At 44.0% G+C, this 26,354-nt stretch overlaps 1 protein-coding gene across 1 annotated transcript in view; it reads right to left on the bottom strand.

The window, feature by feature from the left end:
* Window positions 1-26,354, bottom strand: part of LOC122939484 (dipeptidyl aminopeptidase-like protein 6) — a 397,047-nt gene that overhangs the window by 151,531 nt on the left and 219,162 nt on the right. The window contains exon 6 of the mRNA XM_044295552.1: window positions 12,518-12,638. Coding sequence (XP_044151487.1) covers window positions 12,518-12,638 — 121 coding nt within the window. The remainder of the gene's footprint in view (window positions 1-12,517; window positions 12,639-26,354) is intronic.

Here is a 26,354-nt window from a genome sequence, read left to right as displayed (position 1 = left end):
GGAATGGTAAATTCTTGCTTTGTAAATTCTCAAGTACACTCTTTGTGCCGCCATATGGTTTTATATTGCACCATAATTCAGAAGTATTCTCTTCTAGAACAGTCCATAATGCAATTAGAAGCATGCAGAGGTAGTGTATAGCCCCATAGACTTCTATTGGAACATAACAGAGAGATGGCGGGGCATTTTTACCAGAGAGATGGCGGGGCATTTTTACCAGAGAGATGGCGGGGCATTTTTTTACCAGAGAGATGGCGGGGCATTTTTTTACCAGAGAGATGGCGGGGCATTTTTTTACCAGAGAGATGGCGGGGCATTTTTTTACCAGAGAGATGGCGGGGCATTTTTTTACCAGAGAGATGGCGGGGCATTTTTTTACCAGAGAGATGGCGGGGCATTTTTTTACCAGAGAGATGGCGGGGCATTTTTTTACCAGAGAGATGGCGGGGCATTTTTTTACCAGAGAGATGGCGGGGCATTTTTTTACCAGAGAGATGGCGGGGCATTTTTTTACCAGAGAGATGGCGGGGCATTTTTTACCAGAGAGATGGCGGGGCATTTTTTACCAGAGAGATGGCGGGGCATTTTTTTACCAGAGAGATGGCGGGGCATTTTTTTACCAGAGAGATGGCGGGGCATTTTTTACCAGAGAGATGGCGGGCATTTTTTTACCAGAGAGATGGCGGGTATTTTTTTACCAGAGAGATGGCGGGGCATTTTTTTACCAGAGAGATGGCGGGGCATTTTTTTACCAGAGAGATGGCGGGGCATTTTTTTACCAGAGAGATGGCGGGGCATTTTTTTACCAGAGAGATGGCGGGCATTTTTCTACCAGAGAGATGGTGGGTATTTTTTTACCAGAGAGATGGTGGGGCATTTTTCTACCAGAGAGATGGCGGGCATTTTTCTACCAGAGAGATGGCGGGGCATTTTTCTACCAGAGAGATGGCGGGGCATTTTTACCAGAGAGATGGCGGGGCATTTTTACCAGAGAGATGGCGGGGCATTTTTACCAGAGAGATGGCGGGGCATTTTTACCAGAGAGATGGCGGGGCATTTTTACCAGAGAGATGGCGGGGCATTTATCAGTGTAGAGAAAGCAGAATGGGGGATGGGAAATTCTTGCTTTGTAAAGTCTCAAGTACTCTTTGTGCCCCCATATGGTTTTATATTGAGCTATAATTCAGAAGTATTCTCTCCTAGAACAGTCCATAATGCAAGGCATGCAGAGGTAGTGTATAGCCCCATAGACTTCTATTGAAGTTCTGTTCTCTGTGTGCTGCCATATGGTGCCATTATATGGCACTATGATACAGAAGTGCCGCCATATTGTGCAACTATAGGACACTTCTATCCAGCAGTATTCTCCCCTAGAACTTGTCACAATGAAAGCAGAGGCATGTGGAGGTGCAGTGTGGCCCTGTTGACTTCTCTTGGGGCCACATTACTATTTCATACAACTAGCAGCTTGTGTGGGGCAGTTGGACATCAGCCCATGCTAATGTCAGGAAGTGCAAAGCAGGGGCCACCTTATCAGAGAAGCAGTGGGGCCAGCTGTCATGTGACCTGACAAGGGGACAGAACACATAGTGAGGTCTGATCAGGGACAGAGGGACAGAACACATAGTGAGGTCTGATCAAGGACAGAGGGACAGAACACATAGTGAGGTCTGATCAGGGACAGAGGGACAGAACACATAGTGAGGTCTGATCAGGGACAGAGGGACAGAGCACATAGTGAGGTCTGATCAGGGACAGAGGGACAGAGCACATAGTGAGGTCTGATCAGGGACAGAGGGACAGAGCACATAGTGAGGTCTGATCAGGGACAGAGGGACAGAGCACATAGTGAGGTCTGATCAGGGACAGAGGGACAGAGCACATAGTGAGGTCTGATCAGGGACAGAGGGACAGAGCACATAGTGAGGTCTGATCAGGGACAGAGGGACAGAACACATAGTGAGGTCTGATCAGGGACAGAGGGACAGAACACATAGTGAGGTCTGATCAGGGACAGAGGGACAGAACACATAGTGAGGTCTGATCAGGGACAGAGGGACAGAGCACATAGTGAGGTCTGATCAGGGACAGAGGGACAGAACACATAGTGAGGTCTGATCAGGGACAGAACACATAGTGAGGTCTGCTCAGGGACAGAGGGACAGAACACATAGTGAGGTCTGATCAGGGACAGAGCTGGAGGACGCTGAGCACGTTCCTTCACTACCCGGCAGAGCTGAGTGTAATCTGACTCCTCTCCAGCCCCTCCTCCCTCTCTCCCAAGTCTGCAGTGTAAACAGAGCATGCGTGGCTCTGTGTCAGAAGCAGCAGAAGGAAATGAACGGCCGGCCGTGCGCGTTCATGAAAGAGAGGAGAGGCCGGCCACTGGATGATGTGGTTAATCTGCGCAGGCGCGGCGCCTGCATTCGGCAGGGAGAGTTGGCCGTAACTAGGGGAGACACATGACAACACAGAGGTAGGAGGGGAAGGATTTTATCAAAAAGGAAGGGAATTGGCTAATACATTGTATTTACAAAAATGATCACTGTTATATCATTAGCAGATTAAACAGTGATCATTGAAATGGGACAACCCCTTTAATGTGGCCGAGCTGCGACACCAAGCACAGCCGCTATACCATGTACGGAGCTGTGCTTGATGAGCATGGAGAAGGCAGAAGAGCTGGTGCCTTCTCAAACAGAAGATGCAGCAGTCCTGAGTAATGGACCCTCACCAATCAGATGCTGATGACCTAGCCTGAGGGTATGTTATTAGTATTAATGTCTTGGAAAACCCTTTTAAATATTGATAAAACAAAACAAATTTTAAAAACTAGTAAATAACACCATGCAACAAAAAAATTTTTTTGCTGCTGGGCAAAAACCATTTGTGCTATACTAAATCGAGTGTACGGATTACAAATGCAAAGTCAGAATTGTTGTAACACGTCACAAAATCTTTCTCTACATAAGTATGTCAAAATGAATGAAGCACATGGAAAGCATTGAATAATTTTGAACAGAACGGATTTGACCCCAGCAATTACCTGATCTACATCAAAGTTTGCGTAGTAACCAGTGTATGGAAATGTAATGGAAAACATTTCAAAAAGTCTAATTTTTCAGTTTAAAAGTCTTACTTGAGCAAGGCCAAGTACTGTTAAAAGTGCTTCAGGCACCTGCTTTTGCGTTTGTGAACGGTCATATTTTCCCGTTGCAAAAACCAGCAGTAGTCCCCCATCATGTTGGGATTCCAGTGTCCTTGATAACTGTTCTCCATTGTAGAAATATCTTTATGGAACTGCTCTCCATGTTCGTCACTTAAGTGTCCCAAATTGGGTGGGAAAAAGTCAGGATGGGAATGTAACAAATGTTCTTTCAATGACATTCGGCAGCCCTGTTGTTCATATGCTGTAAGCATGTTGTCTACTAATTCAGCATAGCTTGCAGCTCGTCTGTTCCCAAGGAAGTTCTGCACTACTAGCACAAATGCATCCCAAGCTGCAAGACGCACTCGCTTTGTCAGATTCTTGCGCTGATCATAAGTAGTGTATTTGCCACATATGTAGCAGAAATTGTCTGGATCGTTAACACATTTGCGTTTATCCATCTTAAGTTTCAAAACTGATAGCACTTGTCACGGCTGAGGATGGGGAAAACCCTCAGCCGTGCGATGACCGAAGATGTTAATGGGTACTCAGCCAGAACAACAGAAAGAGGGAGCAGGTCACCTCCTATTGCGTCCCTAATCTGACCCTAAACTCCTAACCGTATGAGCCAACCCTGATGGTAGGAGGTCTCATACACAGGAACCTAATAGTCCCTGCTAGCCCTCAGGGTGGCCCTGGACTAGGAGCTGGGTAGACAACCTGTTCCTCCTGGACGCAGAGAAATATGAGTCTAAAGTGGCCAAGCTATAAAGAAAGGGGAACAAAAACAGTCATATGACAATGGCAGGTAAGTGCAACTAGTACCACACCTACCTGCCACAGACACAGAGCCTGGAACCCAAGTATAAGTGCTGCTGTCCACAACAACACAGAAGACAGAGCACACACATACCACACAGGAAGCCAGGAAACCATACGCTGCAATAAATAAGCATAACACACAAACATATCCTCATAACATCGTGTATCACAATTTATGACCACAAGGGTGGCCCTCACTGGCAGATGGTATATGGGACCAGGAGAGTGCCTCCAGCTTACTACAAGGCTGGAGTACCCCTCAGACATCAGGTCTTAACTGAGGCTTTATAGCCCATGTAGTCACACCCACAATCAGACACACTCAGTGCGCACACACACACACACACTAGGAAGGAAGTTAACCCTTCCAACACCAGGGAAGGGAAGACATCAACTTAAAGGGGAAGTCCACGCAACTCAAACCCTGTATACACCAAACAGGGAATGTGCACACATACACACTGGAGCTGTTACCGCTGGCAACAACATGCGTGGCACCCATGTCCTGAGAGTCAGCCAAAAGGCCGAGACACTGCCACCACATGTACAATATAGAACACGTTGCCACGGGCAGCCACCAGTGAAGGGAAATGTCACAGTGCACACACCTAAACCTTGTGCACACCAAACACATAAAAGGCACACCTAACAAAGACAGGTTGCCAGGTGCAACCGCATACCTATTGCAGCAAGCTTCCTAGCACTGCTCAGGCTGCTCTGCTGCCACATAAACAATGTTGCCAGCTGCAACCACAGGTGAGGCAATGTCACGTACCGGCAGGACAGGTAGTGGATCCTCTGGACTAGAGAGGCGATGGCGCGGGTTGTACTAAAGGACCGGTTCTAAGCAGTTACTGGTCTTCACCAGAGCCCGCCGCAAGGCGGGATGGATTTGCTGCGGCGGTAACTACCAGGTCGTGTCCCCTAGTAACAACTCGACCTCTGGCAGCTGATAAGGCGTGGTACACAGGGAGAAGGCAAGAGCGTAGTCGGACGTAGCAGAGGTCAGGGCAGGCGGCAAGGTTCTAAGGCGAGTAGACGGTAGCAACGGGTTCGGCAACAGGCAAGGCAAACAAACACAGTGGAACGCTTTCTCTGAGGCACAAGGCACAAAGATCCGGCAGGAAGCTGTGGGAGGAGAAGGTATAAATGGGCAGTGCACAGGTGCAGCCTAATTAAATCAGCACTGCCTCTCACAAACCTTAACCCTTAATAACCCCTTTGGACCAGGCACCAATCACTGGTGCACTGGCCCTTTGAATCTAAGAGTCCCGGCGCGCGTGCGCCCTAGAGAGCGAGGACGCACACGCCGAGACACTGGAGTGCTGCCTGGGGGCATACGCTGTGAGCGCTCCGAGGCCAGCAGGGGACCCGGAGCGCTCAGCGTAACAGGCAACATACTTTAGCCCTCACCTGTGATTGACAACAAAACCAAGACCGCAGGCAACTGCATGCGGTTACAGGGGGTCACGACCATGACCATGGTCGTGACACTCCCACCCCTCAAATCCCCCCCACCAAAAAAAAAAGGAAAACCAGAGAGGGACCCATACAAGGGGATAGGAGAAGGGGAATCAGAGTCATATTATGCGTGTCTCCCCAGGACTGCTGCCGGCCCCTGGAACAACACATATGAACCAGGAGCCGACTGCCAGGCTCCGGAACAACACACAGGAACCGGAGACCAGCAAAGAAACAGCCCGGGGAGAGTGCACTGACCCTGTGTCCCTTCACTCACGTCCCCACTCCAGTCGCTACCAGCAGACACCCCTAACCAGCACGCAGCCGGACCACTAACGGAATGCTGCCAGCAGACGACCAGATATAGGAACATGGAGAGGGACGAGGGATCACCAACACGGACACGGAAGGTAAGGTGGCGGGGAATAAGCCACCAACTGCGCCGTTAACGGTGATCCCCAAAACGCTCTCCCTCCGGAGAACGCGCATGCAGGCCAAAGGAAGATGGCACTGCATGCTGCACCCTCTTTCGAAGGTGTGCAACCACACACCAAAAACACAATGGTGAGGGAATAAAAAAAATAAGGGGACACCAAAACAGGCAACGGTGAAGAAATGGCGGGGAAAAGCCACTCACCGGGCCGTCAGCGGCGAAACACCCATAATGCTCTCCCTCCGGAGAATGCGCATGCACCCCATCTGTGGATGGCGGTACATGCTGCACCCTCTTTCGGGGGAAACGCCACGTGAGGAGCCTTTGTGGTCAAACTGTCACGGCTGAGGATGGGGAAAACACTCAGCCGTGCGATGACCGAAGATGTTAATGGGTACTCAGCCAGAACAACAGAAAATAGGGAGCAGGTCACCTCCTATTGCGTCCCTAATCTGACCCTAAACTCCTAACCGTATGAGCCAACCCTGATGGTAGGAGGTCTCATACACCGGAACCTAATAGTCCCTGCTAGCCCTCAGGGTGGCCCTGGACTAGGAGCTGGGTAGACAACCTGTTCCTCCTGGACGCGGAGAAACAGGAGTCTAAAGTGGCCAAGCTATAAAGAAAGGGGAACAAAAACAGTCATATGGCAATGGCAGGTAAGTGCAACTAGTACCACACCTACCTGCCACAGACACAGAGCCTGGAACCCAAGTATAAGTGCTGCTGTCCACAACAACACAAGAGACAGAGCACACACACAGGAAGCCAGGAAACCATACGCTGCAATAAATAAGCATAACACACAAACACATCCTCATAACATTGTGTATCACAATTTATGACCACAAGGGTGGCCCTCACTGGCAGATGGTATATGGGACCAGGAGAGTGCCTCCAGCTTACTACAAGGCTGAAGTACCCCTCAGACATCAGGTCTTAACTGAGGCTTTATAGCCCATGTAGTCACACCCACAGTCAGACACACCCAGTGCACACACACACACACTAGGAAGGAAGTTAACCCTTCCAACACCAGGGAAGAGAAGACATCAACTTAAAGGGGAAGTGCACGCAACTCAAACCCTGTGCACACCAAACAGGGAATGTGCACACATGCAAACTGGAGCTGTTACCGCTGGCAACGACATGCGTGGCAACCATGTCCTGGGAGTCAGCCAAAAGGCCGAGACACTGCCACCACATGTACAATATAGAACACGTTGCCACGGGCAGCCACCAGTGAAGGGAAATGTCACAGTGCACACACCTAAACCTTGTGCACACCAAACACATAAAAGGCACACCTAACAAAGACAGGTTGCCAGATGCAACCGCATACCTATTGCAGCAAGCTTCCTAGCACTGCTCAGGCTGCTCTGCTGCCACATAAACAACAGCGGCAACCACAGGTGAGGCAACATACTTTAGCCCTCACCTGTGATTGACAACAAAACCAAGACCGCAGGCAACTGCATGCGATTACAGGAGTCACGACCATGACCATGGTCGTGATAGCACTATAACAGATCACTTTATCAAAACCTGTCCAGCTTGCCTTATATACTTACTGCTGACATCAGCCTGAGCGTCCGAACAGGTCTGGACATGTCCATTGGAATATCTCCAATATAATGCATTAATATTATAACTGAATAGGCTTTGCATGTATAGGCAAATTCCGAGTTCATATTTAGAATCAGCGCGCTCAGCGCGCTCATGTTTTTCTCTCAGTAGCACAATCATTATTGCGCGATGTAATTAAATAACTCCTCTCTTTTACCGGACTACTATGATTTTTAACAGATATGCTCATGTAGTTTCTTACCTCAAGCACATATTTTGCCTGCCTTTAAAAAAGAAAATTGGGACTCTCCGGACCTGGGATAATATCATCATGTGACCAGTGCAGGAGAGGATGACACTCTGCAGTGAAGATGAGAAGTCCTGGGGAAGAAGCTGTGGTGAGGTCTGCTACATGAGGAGAGGTAAGTGAAGGGATATATTCTCAGTGTGAGTAATGCGGGGAGTTGTGGTTATTTAATTGGGTCTGTAAGTTAGGGCTGAAGGGAGGGATGTTATTTACATGGGACTGTATGTTGCAGTGGGGTGGAATGATGTTATTTACATCGGACTCTACAGGAGCGGATTCGCCATAGACCTTACAGGTAAACTTCCCGGTGGGCCGCTGCCCAGGGGGCCATCCAAGCCCCCTCTCTGCTGCTGGCCAGGTACATAATGAGCTCTCAGTGGTAATTAATGCTGTGAGAATCAAGTACTCATGTATCCAGCCTGCGACCGCACATGTCCTCCTGAATTCAACTATGGCCCACATCTCACTTCCTAAGCCCCCTGTTTCATATCTTAATCAGAGAGAACTGGATGAGGAGGACATAAAATGGCAGCTATTGATGGCAAACTCAGAAGGACAGCTTTTTGGGGAAATACATTGTGCGGCACTGTGGTACATGGTATTTTGTGCTATGGTACTGCTGACCTATCCTACTTATGTTGCCCCACCTCCAGTCAATTTAGACACTCCTACAACATGGGGCCATTTTTTTTTCCAGGGCCACTTTAAGTTCACAATCCAGCCCTGGGACTTCATATTGGAGGTGGCTGGGGCCAGGTGATGTTATTTACATGGGACTATATGTTTTAGGCGGTTGGAGGAGGGAGCAATGTTATTTACATGTGACTAAATATTTAGGGAGTGATGTTATTTACATAGGACTGCATGTTGGAGGTGGCTCGGGAGGGAGTGTTGTTATTTACATGGTACTGTATGTTGAAGGCGCCTGGGGAGGGGGTGATGTTATTTACATGGGACTGTATATTGGAGGGTGCAGGAGAGATGATGTGATGTTATTTACATGAGACTGTATTTTGGAGGGGGGGAGATTATGTGAAGTTTCTTACATGGGACTGTATTTTGGAGGGGGCAGGATAGATTGTGTGATGTTATTTACATGGAACTGTATTTTGGAGGGGGCAGGAGAGATGGTGTGATGTTATTTACATGGGACTGTATCTTGGAGGGGGCAGGTGAGATGGTGTGATGTTTTTACATGGGACTGTATTTTGGAGGGGGCAGGAGAGATGATGTGATGTTATTTACATGGGACTCTACAGTGGAGGGATGGAAATAATGTTATTTACATGGAACAGTATGGTGGAGGGGCTGAGGAATTATCATTTCTGAGGGGACTAAAAGGAGGAATATTGTGTTACTGTAATTACTACAGGGCACTGCAGGGGGCATTATAAATACTGGAGGCACTTCAGGATGAGCATTATAAGTACTGGGGGCACTTTAGGGACATTTTCAATCCAGGGGACTATGGGGGCCTTATTACTACTGGGGGCTCTGTGAGGGCATTATTAATACTGGAGGGCTGTTCTACTAATGGAGGCACTCTTGGGGAGCACTATCACTGTTGGAGGCACTGTATGGGGCAGTATTACTAATGAGGGCATTCTAGAAGGGCATTACTATTGGTGGGACTTTGAAGAGCACTATTACTATGGGAGGGGGGGGGGGCTATCTGTATAGCACTAATATTTCCTCAGGATAGTATTTGGGACTCCAGGTTGGAGGATGATGATGGAAAAGTGAGGAAGCTAAGATATCTGTGTGTCACACTCTGCAGTGTGGAGAAGATGATGACAGAGAAGATTTACAGGATTCCCTGGATGTGAGAGCTATGTGCTTCTGTATAGCAAGTACAGTAAAATATGGCATGCGAGGGGAGGGTCGACTTAGAGAATTGGGCCATATTCATTGTGGCTTCGGCCCTTTTGAGACCCTAGCAATGCCCCTGCCACCCAGCTAGTGACATAGACACCCCCCTATCACTGCCCCTGTGGCTGCTTGTGACACACCCATGGATATGACATTACAGAAAATAGTAAAAGAGCTGCATGGACAGGGTCATGTGACCACAGCTGAGAATAAGAGATAGGAGCAATAAAGGTAAAAGAAATACATCATAAAATTACAACTACCTTCATAAAGGATTATTTTAAAGGAAGAGGATGCAAACCAGAAAACCCCTTTAAGACTATATTCTCTTCGCAGGACAGGAGAATGTACCAAGAATAGCTTTGCTATGTTTGAAATCTACCCACAAATAGTTTGCAATATTAACTCACCAAAAATGAAAATAATATGTTTCCTCATAAAAGACAATAGGGGCTGAAATACTGAAAAACATAAACACACCGCATCCTCTGCCATCTTGCATAACGCTGGGTTCACACCTAGGCGTTTCTCAAACGCGCGTTTCTATGCGCGTTTTTGTCGCGCGTTTTATGCGCGTTTTTTTTTAATAGTGAACGCGCGTTTGACGCGCGTTTGGGTGATTGACAGCAGTGTTGTCCAAAGAGTCTATGGCCCAAACGCGCGTCAAACGCGCCAAAAAAAGCTCCTGTACTTGTTTGAGCGTCGGGCGTTTTACAGCGCGATCGTACGCGCTGTAAAACGCCCAGGTGTGAACCCTTCCCATAGGGAATCATTGGTTCTTGCCTGTTGTGCGTTTTACAGCGCGTAGGAACGCGCTGTAAAACGCTCAGGTGTGAACCCAGCGTAAGAGGAACACAGCTCTGTAATATGAAATTTGCCTGTCAGTGAGACACATATCAATATGAATGTGAATTTTCACAGATTTCCTCGTCTCAAGAAGTCGTACGTTTCTTTGCAGATGGTAATACCGTATGATCCTAAAACGGGAAGAGAATGGGAAGTTCATAGACAGTGACAGCAACGGTGCTGCCTTCATCATCAGGAGTGACACGGCCTTCTATCTATGTGAAATGTCCCTTTGCTATAAAGGGTTAACAGAATGACAAGCTCCAATATCCAACCTTTGTAATGTCAAAATCATCAAAACTCAGTTCACTAAAAGAGGTCTCGCACGCCAGGAGGGGACTTTTTTTTCATGTCCGCATGTACGTTATGGTACCTACTTCCATGGTGCTCAATTGTGGTCAAATACATAAGAGTAGAATTTAAATGAATGGTGTCCCCAACTCTTGATGAAACCCTTGTACCCCCAAAATGCAATTCCCCTTTGGGCAGAAAAATGTTTCCATTCTGCAGGCGGCTACGTCTGAAATCCAGCGAAGGGTCCAGTAAAGGTTAAGTAACCTTAGCGGCAGCGTGCCAGTTTCTGCAGTCACGTTGCGGTTGTGTTTAATATCCTGTCATGCTGTTTTATGAAGAAGAAAACAGGATGGAAATGACAATCAGTAAAGCAGAACCCCAGGGACGCAGTAGCATCTGGCTCTTTTCTAACGTCACACTGTGACATTAGTTATCATTCACAGGAGAACTGCGCTCCGTTATCATGGACGGGGTATTACTGGATGTCTATCGTAATAGTCTATATGCAAAATGGAATCGCTGGATGATACGAATGGAAAATAATACCATCGATCTGGTGTAAAAGACGCATACAAATAGAGATGTGATTTTAGTATGTATCGGCTGGAGGATGGACTAGCTACGTCTCCTCTCCATTAGTGAATCTCAGGTGGCTCGGACAGTTGGGTTGGTCTAGACCCAGTTTGGGTGAATTCACATGTGGTTGATCAGTTGCAGAAATTTTTGGGACTGTCCTATTTATTTCAGTGGGGTTTGTAGCGATCCAGATTCCTGCTGCAGAAACAACCCCATTCAGATGTCTGGAACACCTCTATAACAAATCTACCGCAAAAAAAACTAAAAACACACGCTATGAAAGAGTGTAAAAAAAACAAAACAAAACAAAAAAACGGATCCTGTGCATCACTGCGCACAGTGCTTCTACCTCCGGCGGCTGCTTCATGAATTATTATCACAGGGATCGCAGGTCAGTGAATGTAACGGAGCATTAGATTGCATAGAAAGGGGGAATATAAATGTAATTTTAACTCCTAAGACTCCTGTGCCCAGCCTTCTGTCTCCCAGGGAAGCAAGCACAGCGTCTGCACAGCCCGTCTTTTCTAATCGGAGACGGATGGCCCTTAGCAACGCTCTTTTGAAGAGTGCTGCTAAGGGCCATTTCAGCCCCAGTTTTCTACCAAAAATAAATGTTTTGGCTAAATAAAGTCTATTGCAAAATTGTTACCTATCACTTGCCCTACACTTTAGCAAAAAAAAAAAAATATGACAGTTATCCTTTAACCAGTAACTAGCTCAATGTCAGGAGGGTGTTCTGTGATATACAGACCCTTTTACTAAGCTGTTACATTTTTCCTGTATAAAATTATAGTTGACAAAGGAAAAATTGCAAGCAGATGCTGTACCGTGATCTACCGGTGCCAGGAGACAAACTGCACTTCATGTCAATTTTACAGCAAAACGCACATTTGCTAGACTTGATACATCGCCCTATACATCATAAATACAAGGGCTATTTATGTTCAAGGCACAGAAAGTGATGCATACCTTTCTGAAAGCTGACTGCAGATGCAACGTGAGAAACAAGACACAATGATTTGTCACGAGAATGCTATCAATGCCCTTTGCCACATTTCATATGGGAGCGATATTGGCATCTGAAGGGCCGAAGGACTTTAATGTTGTTGTATGGAGGCCTAATGTATGGTTTTATTACAGTAAAATGTCAGCTATCTTTCACACGGCTCTATTTTTTCAACGCGATTCGTCCTACCTTCATAAAGCCAGTCACTCAGCCCGTTAAAAATGACTCCTTCTTTCCCAGTGGAGACCAAGCGAATGGGGCGGCTGTCAGCATTCATTTTATAGAAGATGTTATTTTCAAATATAAAAATCTGGAAATAAAGAAGAAATGAAATCTTAGTGGTCAGATAGTAGGATTTATCCCAGCTAATCTACGTGAATGGGTAGAATAAATCAGACCTTGTTACATCATGTTAGGGAATTATATAAAGTGCATAAATAGAGTATTGCTGTTGACTTGCAATGTCTGGAGGATCCGCAAGTCCTTCTGAGTTGTACGCTCCTTAGAGGAGTTCTTTGGGCTGCAGATATTGATGGCCTATCCTCCAAATAGGTCATTCATATCATATCAGCTGTTTCAGGCTGCCATGGTGCTGGAAACTAACAGTGTAGAGATTGGAAGGCTCCGTAAACTGCTTGGTTTCTGTCACCGGCATACTAAAGCTGAGTTCCCATTCACTTGAATTGAAGCCGAGTTGCAGGGCCCCGGCATTAGTGATGAGCGGCATAGGCAACATTCGAATTCGCAATATTTCGCAAATTTCTGGCTATACAGTATATTCACCATAAATTTGCAAATTCGAGAATTCGTGATCTCCAGTCATTGTTTACTTGATTGCGAAAAATTGGCAATGCAATATATTTGCGATAAATTTGCTATAAATTTGCGATTAGAATATTCAACACTATTTGCGAATACGAATATATAGCACTATAGTCTAAATATTTGCAAATTATCGAAGTGGCAATATTCACGATTAAAGCTCAACACTACTCGGCATGGCCACGACACAGTGTACAGAGCTACCTGCCTCCAGCTCCATACACTGTATAGCTTCCAATGCAACAGCAGCCCAAAACAGCTGATCAGTGGGGGTTCCTGATGACCTATAGGAGGGAAAAGTCAGCAGTATCTGTAGCCCGGAGAACCTCTTCATGGGTCATTTTAGTTGAAAGTGCATTTGCATAGGAAAATAACAATATGTTACAAACCGCTGATACTTCAGTCTCTTTTTCTTGTTCTGGCAACAATCAAATTTACACTTTCTCCATAATCCGAGCCTCCCGCACCCATCTACACAAGACATTACCTGTGTCACACCAGTTCTCTGGAATGAGAACCCCAGAAAATCTAATTATTTCCTAAAATCCAATTTTTTATGTGTGCCCTAAAAACACATCTTTTTAGGCAGGCCTATGACATTTAAAGGGTTTTTCTGGGACTAGAATATTAATGTCCTATCCTCAGGATGGGTGATCAATATCCGACTCCCAGTACCTCCTGCTGATCAGCTGTTTGATGAGGCAACAGAGCTTCAGTGAACAACCGCGTCCTCTTTCTAGACCAGTGACATTATGTTTACCGGTCACATGGCCTCAGCACAGTTCAGGTCTAATCAGCTGAATGAGCTTAGACTGCAATACCAAGCACAGCTGCCATCCAATGAACACCACTGTGCTTGGTATGCTGCTTACTGATTGGTGGAGGTTGGACTTTTACCTACTGAGGATAGACCATCAATAGTGATCAAACAGTGCAGTAACTAAAGTGGTTGTGCCTAATATGAATGTTATCCCTTATCAACAGGCAGTGGAGTACATAGAGAAGTAAGGGCCCCATTGCAAGGCTCAAACCAGGCCCTCCATACGAGACAAGAAGGGTTTCTGCCTAAACCCCTTTCAATGACCCTTGGACCATTTTTTCCACTGCCTCATTTGCTAAAAGTTGTTTCTTTAGAGGGTAGAGTCCTGACCAAGTTTTCACCCCCAGTAGAAGAGGAGATGATCCCAACTGGGCCTCCCTCTTGCCCTGGGCCCCATAGCAGTTCCATGGTCTGCAGCTATGGTAGTTACACCCCTGTCAACAGGATAGGGGATAACTAGCCAATCGATAGAGATTCAACCATCTTCTGTATTCTTCTATACTGAGCTATCTCCGGCAGGGTGCATGCTCTATGTGACACTCCATCAGAATGGGAACACGGGATCCTAGTTATCGGGACTAGTGTGGGTCCCAGGAGTCGGACCTCCATTAATCAGTTAGTTATCCACTATCCAGTTGATATAGGATAACATTGATACTTGGCACAACGTCTTTACCCCGACATTGCAGTTGCACCTCCACCAATTAGGACGTGATGATATATTGACATGTTTTAACTTACTTTAGTGGAAAAACAAATGGATTATAAAACAGCACAAACATAATAGACAATGCAAATAAATAACAATATATTGCCATTTCAATGATTTTAGATCATGTTTCCCTATTTGAAGTTTGCCACCATCTATTGATAAAGAAAACAGGCAATTCACATTTTATTTTATGCGTGTAATTCATTATTGAATTAAGTCCTATCTTTGGACGCCAAGGGTCCGCTTAATGATTTGATTAATAATATTGTAAGGGTCCTTCAGCTAAGAAGAGCTTTCATTTATTTCAGGAAGGCACATTTACAAGAGAGCATTTTATGCTGACCTGCTAACAATCCATTTAAAGGTTAGTGCCTGAGGGAAGCTGCCTTTACTGCATTAGACCTGTCAGAGATTTTTTATGAGTCCGTCTTCTTTGAGCATTAAAAAGTATAAAATTCACTGTGTGGTCTGCTCGTTGGATGCTGCCTTGTCCAAACCAATACCAAATTGTCCGTGACGATTACATAACAAATTCTTGGTGGATTTTGCAACTCGAACAGGAGTACAAGTCATCTCCTTTATCTGTATTTTACCGGTTCGCCTCTGTATCTGATACAACGGATGAACTTTACCATGTCTTTATATTGATACATGAGCAAGTCATTAATTCTCTGCCAAACCTCAAGTTATCAAAATAGTAACCAGCACGTGGTCTATCTGAATTCTTGTGGCCAGGAAAATATATGGCCTGTCTATGTGCGGTGGTGAACAGACTTGATATCCTCATGTTTCGATAAATCTATCTCTTCTTGGCAGAGAAGTTTTAGCTTAAAGCTGTAAGACGAAGTGTCGATCCAGAAGTAGCAGATTAAGGTGGCAAGAAGTCTATTCAGACACTGGCTAATCTACTAGATGGACTCAAAGTCAGATTTATGGAACGGTTGTAATAATCTAGAGCAGGGAAGCCATGAACTAAGTGGCCAGCTCTTCTTCCCTTTATATATCATCATATTCATTATTAAAGGGGTCCTAAACTTTTTTTTATTAAGTAAGGCAAAACCAGATCAGCACACATTCTTATCCTCTGAGATATACTGTCTTGAGGCTGAACTTCCCTGATGCAGGTAAGATCTGTTCACTTGCTTATGTTCCTCACAAGATCATCCAGGAGAAGTCATTAAACATGGACAATACTATTATTTGATTATGTGTAAGGAAGGATCTTTCCCCCTTAGTATGGATTTCATTATGGTAGATTTCTTTTGCTTTTTGGTATAAAGAATTGTGTAGTCTGCAGCACCATTCTTGTTGCAGAAATAAAATATGTTTTTCAGACCTATTATTAATCACTGGAATTTAAAGGGGTTATCCGAGACTAAAAAATGTCCCCCATGTTCCCAGGCCCCTCATACTGATTCTACTTACCTGGCTCCCGGGCCCCTCATGCTGAATCTGCTTACCTGGCTTCCATCTCCCTGCGCCAATGGCAGGCAGGGACGAGCCTCCCTAGTGTAACCCGCAATGCTAGGGAGGCTCGTCCCCGTCACAGCCTGCTATTGGCTGCTCCCTCCGACATCCGAGCATGTTTGCATCCAAGCATGGGGAGAAGCAGCTGCGGCAGTGCGGGGACCAAGAACGGAGGGGCCCGGGCCCGGGGGACATTTTTTTAGGATCTGTTTAAAAAGCTGTCATGGCTCCATTAAAGGGGTTGTCTCATCTGGACACAGAATATGCCATAAATGTCCGATTGGTGCACATCCTACCTTTCAAGAATGGGGCCCTGTCTGACACTGCTGGGAAAGAAGAGGAAGCCACGCAGGCAAGGTTTTCTCCATTCCCTGTTATGAGATTTACAAAAATCATCAAGTTCACTTACTAAGTAATTTTAGAAAGTCTCTTAACAATGACTAGAGAGGGTTGTACAATTGCGGCCTCCTCTCCATTCATGTTGGCACACAATGGGGTGGATCACAGTTAGGTGAGTATAGCGGTCATATGATGTAAACGCTCTATAGTGGTTATAGAAAACATTTGTGTATTATCATAAAATTAGGGGTCAAATAGGTGCTTGTGCAGCAGAGATGATGTATGTATGACTTACCTACTAGGCCTGAGCACTTGATTAATAGTAGGAAATGTGTTATTGTGGTTTGGTGGCCATTGTCACATTTATTAAGTGAATTAATGTTATAATAAAAAGCACTGGTCTATATTGTCTAATGTGAGTGCACCTAGATTTTGGAGCAATTTGGCACATCTAGGTTTTGAAAAAGTAACTAGCATTGGAAAAGGAGCATGACTTACCCTAAAGGGTAGGACATAGCTTTTTTTTATTTTTTATTGCGGCATTCATATAGATAATTCATATAGATAATTATTAGTATTTTCCTATTGAGGTAAGTGTAGGGTGGTTTAACGGGGTTTCCAGCCTTGGAGCTAAGAACTCCTATGCTACAGACCTGTGGCCCTGAACATAAAAAAGATGACTCACCTGTCCATTGTTCCATCAGTGCTCTATCCCCAGAGCTGGGTCCTGTGACCAACTGCCACCAATCACAGGCTTCAGGGGTCACATCGGCTTGAATGGTACCTTACAGCTGTGATTGGCGGTCATGGAACCAATCCGCTTCCTGGTTTTTTTCAGGGGCATAGAGCAATAGCATAGGTTGATGGCTCAGAGGCCAGACAAGCCCTTGATTTTTTGTGTGGCTTTATTTTTGTGGGACAATATTTTTAAATAATTCTGTAAGGGCGGGGTCGCACTTGCATTAGGGTATTCCGTTATAGGTTCTGTTTATAACTGAATATGATGGAGTTCGTAGACTGATTGCAAAACGGAAGCCTTTAAAAGGCTTTCCATTTTGACCCATCATAATAGAAGTCTCTGGGCAAGAATAACTGATCCGTCTGGTTTCCGTTATACAGGACGGAAAACAAAGTCCTGTAGATTTTTTTTAACAGCCTTCATTGAACAGCAAAAATAATTTATTCTACATGTTTTTACAATTCTTTTTATCTAATAAAAGCCACAGTCTGGGCATCTAGGGATTCAAATAGCTGGGATCAAAGTTATCTCCGATCCTGGCTGTTGCAGTGGGATGTTGGCTGTATATGACCGCTGACACCTGTTAGTGATGGCATGGGCACAGTGCCAATGATGGCTCAAATGACTGTGTAGTAACAGTATGGCAGGTTGAGTGAACCTTTGATAACTTCTATAATGTTATGGTGCTTTAAGGGGTTATCTTGGCTAGAGTATCGAAGCACTTTAACCTAGTCGGGCCAACACAATATATACCTGTAAGCTTTCTTCCAATACATAGTACGATTACAACTAAAAGGCACCACTTTGTCCTAGTTTTGGCCAAATTTTCTGTACATCTATTTCCAACACTATTTTTCCATATTGCACAAAGACAGCAATGTTTTAGTAATCAATTACGTGGAGACAAAATTGTTCCTGGGGCACTTTAGAAATAAAACATGTTTTGCAATGTTTGCTACATATTCCCATGGGCTTTTTTATGTAGTCAGGAATAAGTGTTCAGCCTCATACAGCTTCTGGTAATGACAGCACAGTTTGTCAGTGTAGCCCAGGACCTCATAAAGATTTTACAGAAGTCCTGAAGAGATTTGTGGCATAGATATTTTGAAGTATTATAATGGGTCTGTACGTTCATGTCTGCTTACAATAGGCAAAAGCTCTGAACAGATTTTTCATCTTTTGACCTATTTGCAAGGACTTTAAGAATGCTGAAACCGTGCTTCTCGCTTCCGCCTCAAACAGCTTTTTTCTACCAAGTACAGTAATTAACTGCGGCAACTTATCAATTTCACAATTATTGTTAACCTTTTAGTGACCCCCATGTGTGTTTTTATGCCGTTCAGTAGTAGGCTTTATACCAGCACAATCAACAACTTAGGCTGAGTTCACATCAGCGTTCAGCCTTTCCGTTGTCCTGTTCTGTTAATGGAGCAGGAGAACGGAAAGGATGGATTTGGCACATAATTGAGCCGAACCGAGCCTACAGACCCCATAGACTATAATGGGGGCCGTTAGTTTACGCTCAGAAGATGATTTTGGAGAGGAGACAAAAGTCCTGCGCGCACAACTTTTATCTCCGCTTCAAAATCATCTTCTGAGCGTAAACGTAACGGACCCCTTTATAGTCTTTGGGGTCCGTAGGCTCAGTTCGGCTAAGTTATGTGCCGAATCCATCCTTTCCGTTCTCCTGCTCCTATAACGGAACAGGAGAACGGAAAGGCTGAACGCTCATGTGAACTCAGTCTTACAGGTTGCAGGTTTCGCCCTGCATTAATTTCCCTGCCAGGTGGATCAGGTGTCCAGCTGTCTAAGGGTACTTGCTCTAAAGGTCAGGATCAAAGGAACCTCCTATCCTGGCTGTTTAACCTCTTAGATATCATTGTCAATAGTGATTGTGGCATCTTAGAGGTTTCATAGGGAGGTGGCTCTATGTCACCCATTGGCCCCCTACGAATGCGAATGCAGGATGCTGGTGACTTTATATGGCAGCTGGGGGTCTATTAAAGGCCCCCAGGTCTGCCTTCTGTAAATGCCTTTTATTAGGCATGGCCTAATAAACTCCCAGAAGAATGAATACAGCAGCTGATCATGTATGATTGGCCACTCTGTTCATTTTGGGGGGCTCTATATGAATGGGATAGGAAGCACCATTCTTGTTATTATATAGGGGATAACTTAATATAACTTGAATACCCTTTTAAGCTTTCATGGTCAACATAAGAAGGCAATTATGTTGAAAAATAGACCTGACATACTGTATGTTTGCATGAGTTGATATTACATGAAGAGGTAGGCCTAATGAACGTGTTAATATATTTTGTGTGGTTATTTGGCTCCTAATGTAAGTGAGGAAGACCATCGTGATTGATGTTCCCTGTTCTATCTCAGCAGATATAACAACATTTTGAGGGAAAGTAATTCATTGAGACATACCAGGGAGATTTTCCAACAATTAAAATCTAATTTTAGTGCTATCCTTCAATGAGTAGCAGCCATGTTTGAGTTACACAGTAAATTGTACAGTATCACCAAACCATATGATATTATGTATACTAGTTATTTTCTCACATAAGCATATATTTTTTGAAAATGTCCAGGTGTATTTATTGACATCTATCTTTTCTGCTTAAACATTTCTTAATAAATTACGACTACACTGAAACATGAGTAAAGAAAACCGAGGAATTCTTCCCGTGCTTTATTGCAAATTATGAATTTAACAGGGAAATAGATAGCGACTAGTGTACATGAAGGAAATGTTTATCTTATTTTATTTAAATACTCCACATTTTTTGTTCTGATTATTTCATCATATACTGTACAGCATGTGTAAAAGAATCAGAATGTCCACTCTTTTGTACTTTATAAAATTCTGGATGCTTATGGAGCTGGAGGATAGGAGTGGTGGTGGTGGGGGCAATGATGGCATTGGTAGTCCTCACGGTGCCTATTCCCTCTCTCCATTAATCCAGGGGCACAACCCTTTATCCTCTCAGGGTAAACCCTGGATTTTGGCTCCTGTCTGGTGGTGGCTGGGGCGCCCTTGGTGTTAGGTGGAGGGGTAGCTGGGTGCAAGCCAGGAGAACAAAAGAAGTGCCAGTGGATGGTGAAGGCAATAACCAGGCCTGTTTGTTTATAACAAATAAAGTCTCTCTTTACTGAATAGATGATAGAGTTTGTAGCACATAGACAAGTAGTAGGCACAGTACTGAGGTATATGACAGAGTAGGTATATGACAGAGTAGGTATATCATAAAAGCTGTATATAGAAGGTAGTAATGATGGTAGTGGTATTTCACAGGCATGCTTTCTCTCAAAATACTTTCTGCAGACCGCAGTTGCAGGTTTCAGTCCTAGATCAGATAGACAGTCCATTTCAGAAATGTGGCGGGGTGCCTTAAGCAATAAACCCTTTCCCCAAGCAGTAAAGTCTATTGCCATATATACGTGCTTTTACCTTACAGTCAACCTACTGTAAATATTCAATGCTTTCTTCTCTCTGGGGATAATCACTAGTAAAGTTACTATTTCTGACAGCTTTTCCACTCTCAGGAATAGTGTTTTCCTGTTAAACAGTTCTTTCAGGACCTATTTCGCAGAGCATTCCAAAGTGGGTCTTCATTCTAGTTCTGTCTGCAAGGAACTCTCTACTCTATAAGTGGGGAGGAGGGGAGGGAATATGGGGGGGGGGGGGGGGGGGGCAGGGCCAGCCTGTGTCTCCTGGGATGCACAATGCACAAATCATCATCACAGTAAACATTTTGAAGTGGTGAGTCTGAATATTTATCATTTAACAGAGGATCACAATGTCAACCCTTTAGCAGTGGACTACCAGGTCCCTGCACTTGCAATCCACTCTATGGTAGCTTTAAATGGTTTGTCTGATGATTTTTTCTAAATCAGCATAGACAGTGTTATAATAATAATAAACAAAAATAACACTTACCATTCAGAAACCCCTACATTCCAGCTCTGGTGCTCTTCTCCTTCTGCCATTGCAGCCAAAACATTATGCTGTGGTTGCAGTGGTGATGAGAAGAGGAGCAACAGCGCTGAAACGTAGTGGGTTCAAGATGGCAGGTGTATTTTTTTGTTTTGACAAATACCACATGTGACCACTGCAGCCAATCACTGGACTCAGTGGAATCTGGTACAAGAGAAATGAGGCCAATGACTGGTTGTAGAGGTGGAATATGGACTTGCGGAGTGGTGGCACTTGAGGGGAGGGAGTTTGTGACAGTAAGTATCTTTTTTGTATTATTATATTATGGTCAATCACACTTTAAAGACAAAAAAAGTTGACAACCACTTGCATATGGGACTCTTAAAGTTCACATTCAGTCCAATAATAAATGAATATGCTGCAAGCTTGTAAACTTTCCAGGGGTAGCTGCAGGCAGACTGCATTTTCTTATTTAATTCTGTGACTTAGTGAAGGGTAGTAGGGTATTTGGAGCTCTTCGTAAGGAGAACTGAGCTCCAACCACTATAAAAATGTCAGTGTGGTCTTAAATCTCTGGGAAGACAAAGCATTGAGTGTTGTATGACTGAATAAAATTAAAATAAGTTATACTCATGTTTTTGAACCTCTACCGCTTTCTGTTTCTAATGCTTCCGATTCATTTTAGCACACCGTAAATACTTTCTTGCAAACTCTAATGCAGCCATCATTATTACCAAAGCAAACACTGTCTTCCTCACTGGACACTATTCTTTGCCATTGATGGTCCCATAAAAGCTTACAGGAAGACTGGAGATCTACTGCCATCATGCATAGTACGGAGACACACAAGACCAACATCATGTGTGTGGTGCCACTGCAGTGTCCCAAATATGTGTGTAAAAGGGACACTTTAAACATCTGCCTATTTATCTAATGTATTTGCAATGTATGGTATTTCCTAATATCAGGCTGACAATGCCATTACACCCATTCGCCCCTATGTGGTGCTGGCACCACTCATTTATTTAGCTTGGGGTGTGGCTAGCTCAGGGCATTCCAATGTAGTAGAGTGTAGTGTATTGTAGTGAGAGAGTAAAGCAAGTGTATGGAGGAGAGAAACAGGCCTTATCCACTATGTAGCTGCAATTTCTTTCCACCTGATCAATCCTGGAGAGGACAAACTAAGAGTAGTTACAGCAGCTTAGCACTGGACAGTAAGTCTACGTCTAAATATAAAGCAAGCCTAGTGAAGGTTAGAGCCGAGCCTGGCCTATGAACTTCACAAGCACAACTTTCCAAGTTCCTGGACACAGCCGGATGACCAAGGCGCCAAGTTGTCATTCACTAGAAGCCTTCCGGGATACAGTGAACCTGAATACTTCAGGAGAGCATCCTGCAAATAATGTCGCAGAAAGTTTGCCTGCCACGAGGGAGAAACACCCTTATTGGATAGCTCAAGATAAGTAGAAAACAGTATATTTAGTACCTGAGTGCTATTGAAAGTGGACTTAAAGTAAATTATTCTTCGCCTGTAAAGCTAAAGCATTAAGAGAACTCTCTAACTGACAATTGCCTAAACCTGACAAAAGGAATACTACTGAACCTATTTCTGAGTCCTCACTCATTCCATACAAATAAATTGTATCTGTACTGACTACCTGAAGACAATTGATTCAGTAAATGTTTGATTACAACCGACTCCTCATCATTTCTACTACTACACTCAACATTTGCACCTGACGATGCTGGGGTCACAAACACAAGGGCCTAGCCACCAAAGCACCTTAAAACACCTATACCGTCAAGGGAACCTCAACCAACATCTGGCTGCTGTTCCCTGCAATAGAGTGTGACCCGGAGCATTTAGTGCCGTCTTCCCCATCACTGCACGCCAGTGAGGCTCTGCTAACCATGAGTACATGAACTACTACCCCCATCAGCCCACCATAGCCTCACGTGTTTCCTATGCGGACCCAGTCGCTGCACCATTTTTTATCATGACCACTTCCAACTGGTGTTCATGGAGGGAACATTGACCAGTCCAGGACATCAAGGAACAAGTCTTATGCCAATTAAGTAAGGGGATGTGATGTTCCAACAAGAGAACACTTGCCCACACACAGCTCTACACAATATGCTTTTCAGGTTACCGACCAGCTCAACTGCCAAATCTTTCCCCCATTAAGTATGTCTGAGACTGGATGAGGTGACGGATCTCCCATGCACAGCAGACAACAACCACCTAGGCTGAACTATAGATTCAAGTTGAAAGAGCTTGGAATGATCACAGGTGGATATTGAGCATCTGTATAACCTTACCATACCAGAGTGGCAGCCTGTATCGCAGCAAGGGAAGATTCCACCCAGTATTAATGTGATTCTACCTCAACATACACCCTACTACAGAACCCAAAGTAAGGAGTGCATCATCTTAATTGTGTGATCTTTGATCAAGCACCACTATCAGTTCTCAGCTCAACCAAGTTACGTTTTCTTGGTGTTCTTTTTTCACTTTCAGATAGTGTATTTTATACCATTCTGAGCCTTTTTTTCTAAAAAAAAGTTTAATCAACACCATTATACCTTTACCAAAATATAAGTCCTACAATATCATTACCTAATATCAGTGGTATTTGTTCATACAGAAATTTAGAGTTGGTCATTCGCAATCTGCATGAAATGCTGCTAAGAAAGCCCTTAGATAGTAAAAAATTGTCTCTCATTTGGATCTTGGAATCATTACCATAGATAGTATTTTTTATACATATAAATGAGCATTACAAAAGAATTTCTTGTGCTGATGAAGTAAAGACTGAAATGTAGGAGACAGTAAGAACCATACAGGGAGTGCAGAATTATTAGGCAAGTTGTATTTTTGAGGATTAATTTTATTATTGAACAACAACCATGTTCTCAATGAACCCAAAAAACTCATTAATATCAAAGCTGAATATTTTTGGAAGTAGTTTTTAGTTTGTTTTTAGTTTTAGCTATTTTAGGAGGATATCTGTGTGTGCAGGTGACTATTACTGTGCATAATTATTAGGCAACTTAACAAAAAACAAATATATACCCATTTCAATTATTTATTTTTACCAGTGAATCCAATATAACATCTCAACATTCACAAATATACATTTCTGACATTCAAAAACAAAACAAAAACAAATCAGTGACCAATATAGCCACCTTTCTTTGCAAGGACACTCAAAAGCCTGCCATCCATGGATTCTGTCAGTGTTTTGATCTGTTCACCATCAACATTGCGTGCAGCAGCAACCACAGCCTCCCAGACACTGTTCAGAGAGGTGTACTGTTTTCCCTCCTTGTAAATCTCACATTTGATGATGGACCACAGGTTCTCAATGGGGTTCAGATCAGGTGAACAAGGAGACCATGTCATTAGATTTTCTTCTTTTATACCCTTTCTTGCCAGCCACGCTGTGGAGTACTTGGACGCGTGTGATGGAGCATTGTCCTGCATGAAAATCATGTTTTTCTTGAAGGATGCAGACTTCTTCCTGTACCACTGCTTGAAGAAGGTGTCTTCCAGAAACTGGCAGTAGGACTGGGAATTGAGCTTGACTCCATCCTCAACCCGAAAAGGCCCCACAAGCTCATCTTTGATGATACCAGCCCAAACCAGTACTTCACCTCCACCTTGCTGGCGTCTGAGTCGGACTGGAGCTCTCTGCCCTTTACCAATCCAGCCACAGGCCCATCCATCTGGCCCATCAAGACTCACTCTCATTTCATCAGTCCATAAAACCTTAGAAAAATCAGTCTTGAGATATTTCTTGGCCCAGTCTTGACGTTTCAGCTTGTGTGTCTTGTTCAGTGGTGGTCGTCTTTCAGCCTTTCTTACCTTGGCCATGTCTCTGAGTATTGCACACCTTCTGCTTTTGGGCACTCCAGTGATGTTGCAGCTCTGAAATATGGCCAAACTGGTGGCAAGTGGCATCTTGGCAGCTGCACGCTTGACTTTTCTCAGTTCATTGGCAGTTATTTTGTGCCTTGGTTTTTCCACACGCTTCTTGTGACCCTGTTGACTATTTTGAATGAAACGCTTGATTGTTCGATGATCACGCTTCAGAAGCTTTGCAATTTTAAGAGTGCTGCATCCCTCTGCAAGATATCTCACTATTTTTGACTTTTCTGAGCCTGTCAAGTCCTTCTTTTGACCCATTTTGCCAAAGGAAAGGAAGTTGCCTAATAATTATGCACACCTGATATAGGGTGTTGATGTCATTAGACCACACCCCTTCTCATTACAGAGATGCACATCACCTAATATGCTTAATTGGTAGTAGGCTTTCGAGCCTATACAGCTTGGAGTAAGACAACATGCATAAAGAGGATGATGTGGTCAAAATACTCATTTGCCTAATAATTCTGCACTCCCTGTAGAAGGAGAATTTAGAAAAGGTAAGTAAGGGTATAATTGCCAGTGGGGGAGGTGAAAGATGACAAAGACAACTCTTTGACAAAGACAACTCTTACCTGGAGATTAATAGTATGCTAGGTAATGAAACGTTTTTGTCTTTTTAAAGTTGAAGTACTACTCCTTTATGTACAGCATTAATCCTTTATCAACAGGGGTTGACTATCCTTTCACTTATTGCCTGAGGTTAAAAACTAATATAAACTTTTATCACCATGATAATTAACTCCGGCCTCAATTTGTTTATCCCTCACCTTATTGTTATTCATTTGGAAGACATTAACATCTACCTAAAAGCACTCTCCGAACAGTTCTTCTTTCTGCCTTGATCAATAGCCCTGAGATGTACCACATAAAGGGATTGATTATTTTAAGTGCTGCAGGTTTTTTATTTATAGGCCACAATGTGTCATGTAGATGCATTTCTCAATTTAGGGAGAAGAGATTGATGCTGTCGTATTCACCTACAGGTGTCTGTCTGGCATCGCTAGAGGGTTTCCATCAAAGTAAGTATATGGAGTAACAGGGGAAGGAAGGTCATTTCGAAAATTTGGTTGGCACATTTCAATACCAGGTTTACTGGGCAAAGTAATATATTTGTAGTTATGCTGCAGACATGTATATGTAACATGGGGATTCAAATCACAAAGTATATCAATTTTCTTTTCAGAAACATAACTACGGAAATAGCTAACCTATGGATCTGGTGTTGAACAGAGTATTGCCCATATCATATTAGACAT

Source organism: Bufo gargarizans, chromosome 5 (assembly GCF_014858855.1).
Source record: "Bufo gargarizans isolate SCDJY-AF-19 chromosome 5, ASM1485885v1, whole genome shotgun sequence".
Lineage (NCBI taxonomy): Eukaryota > Metazoa > Chordata > Amphibia > Anura > Bufonidae > Bufo > Bufo gargarizans.
The sequence above is the reverse complement of the archived record's forward strand: the minus strand, read 5'-3'. Positions and strand labels throughout refer to the sequence as shown.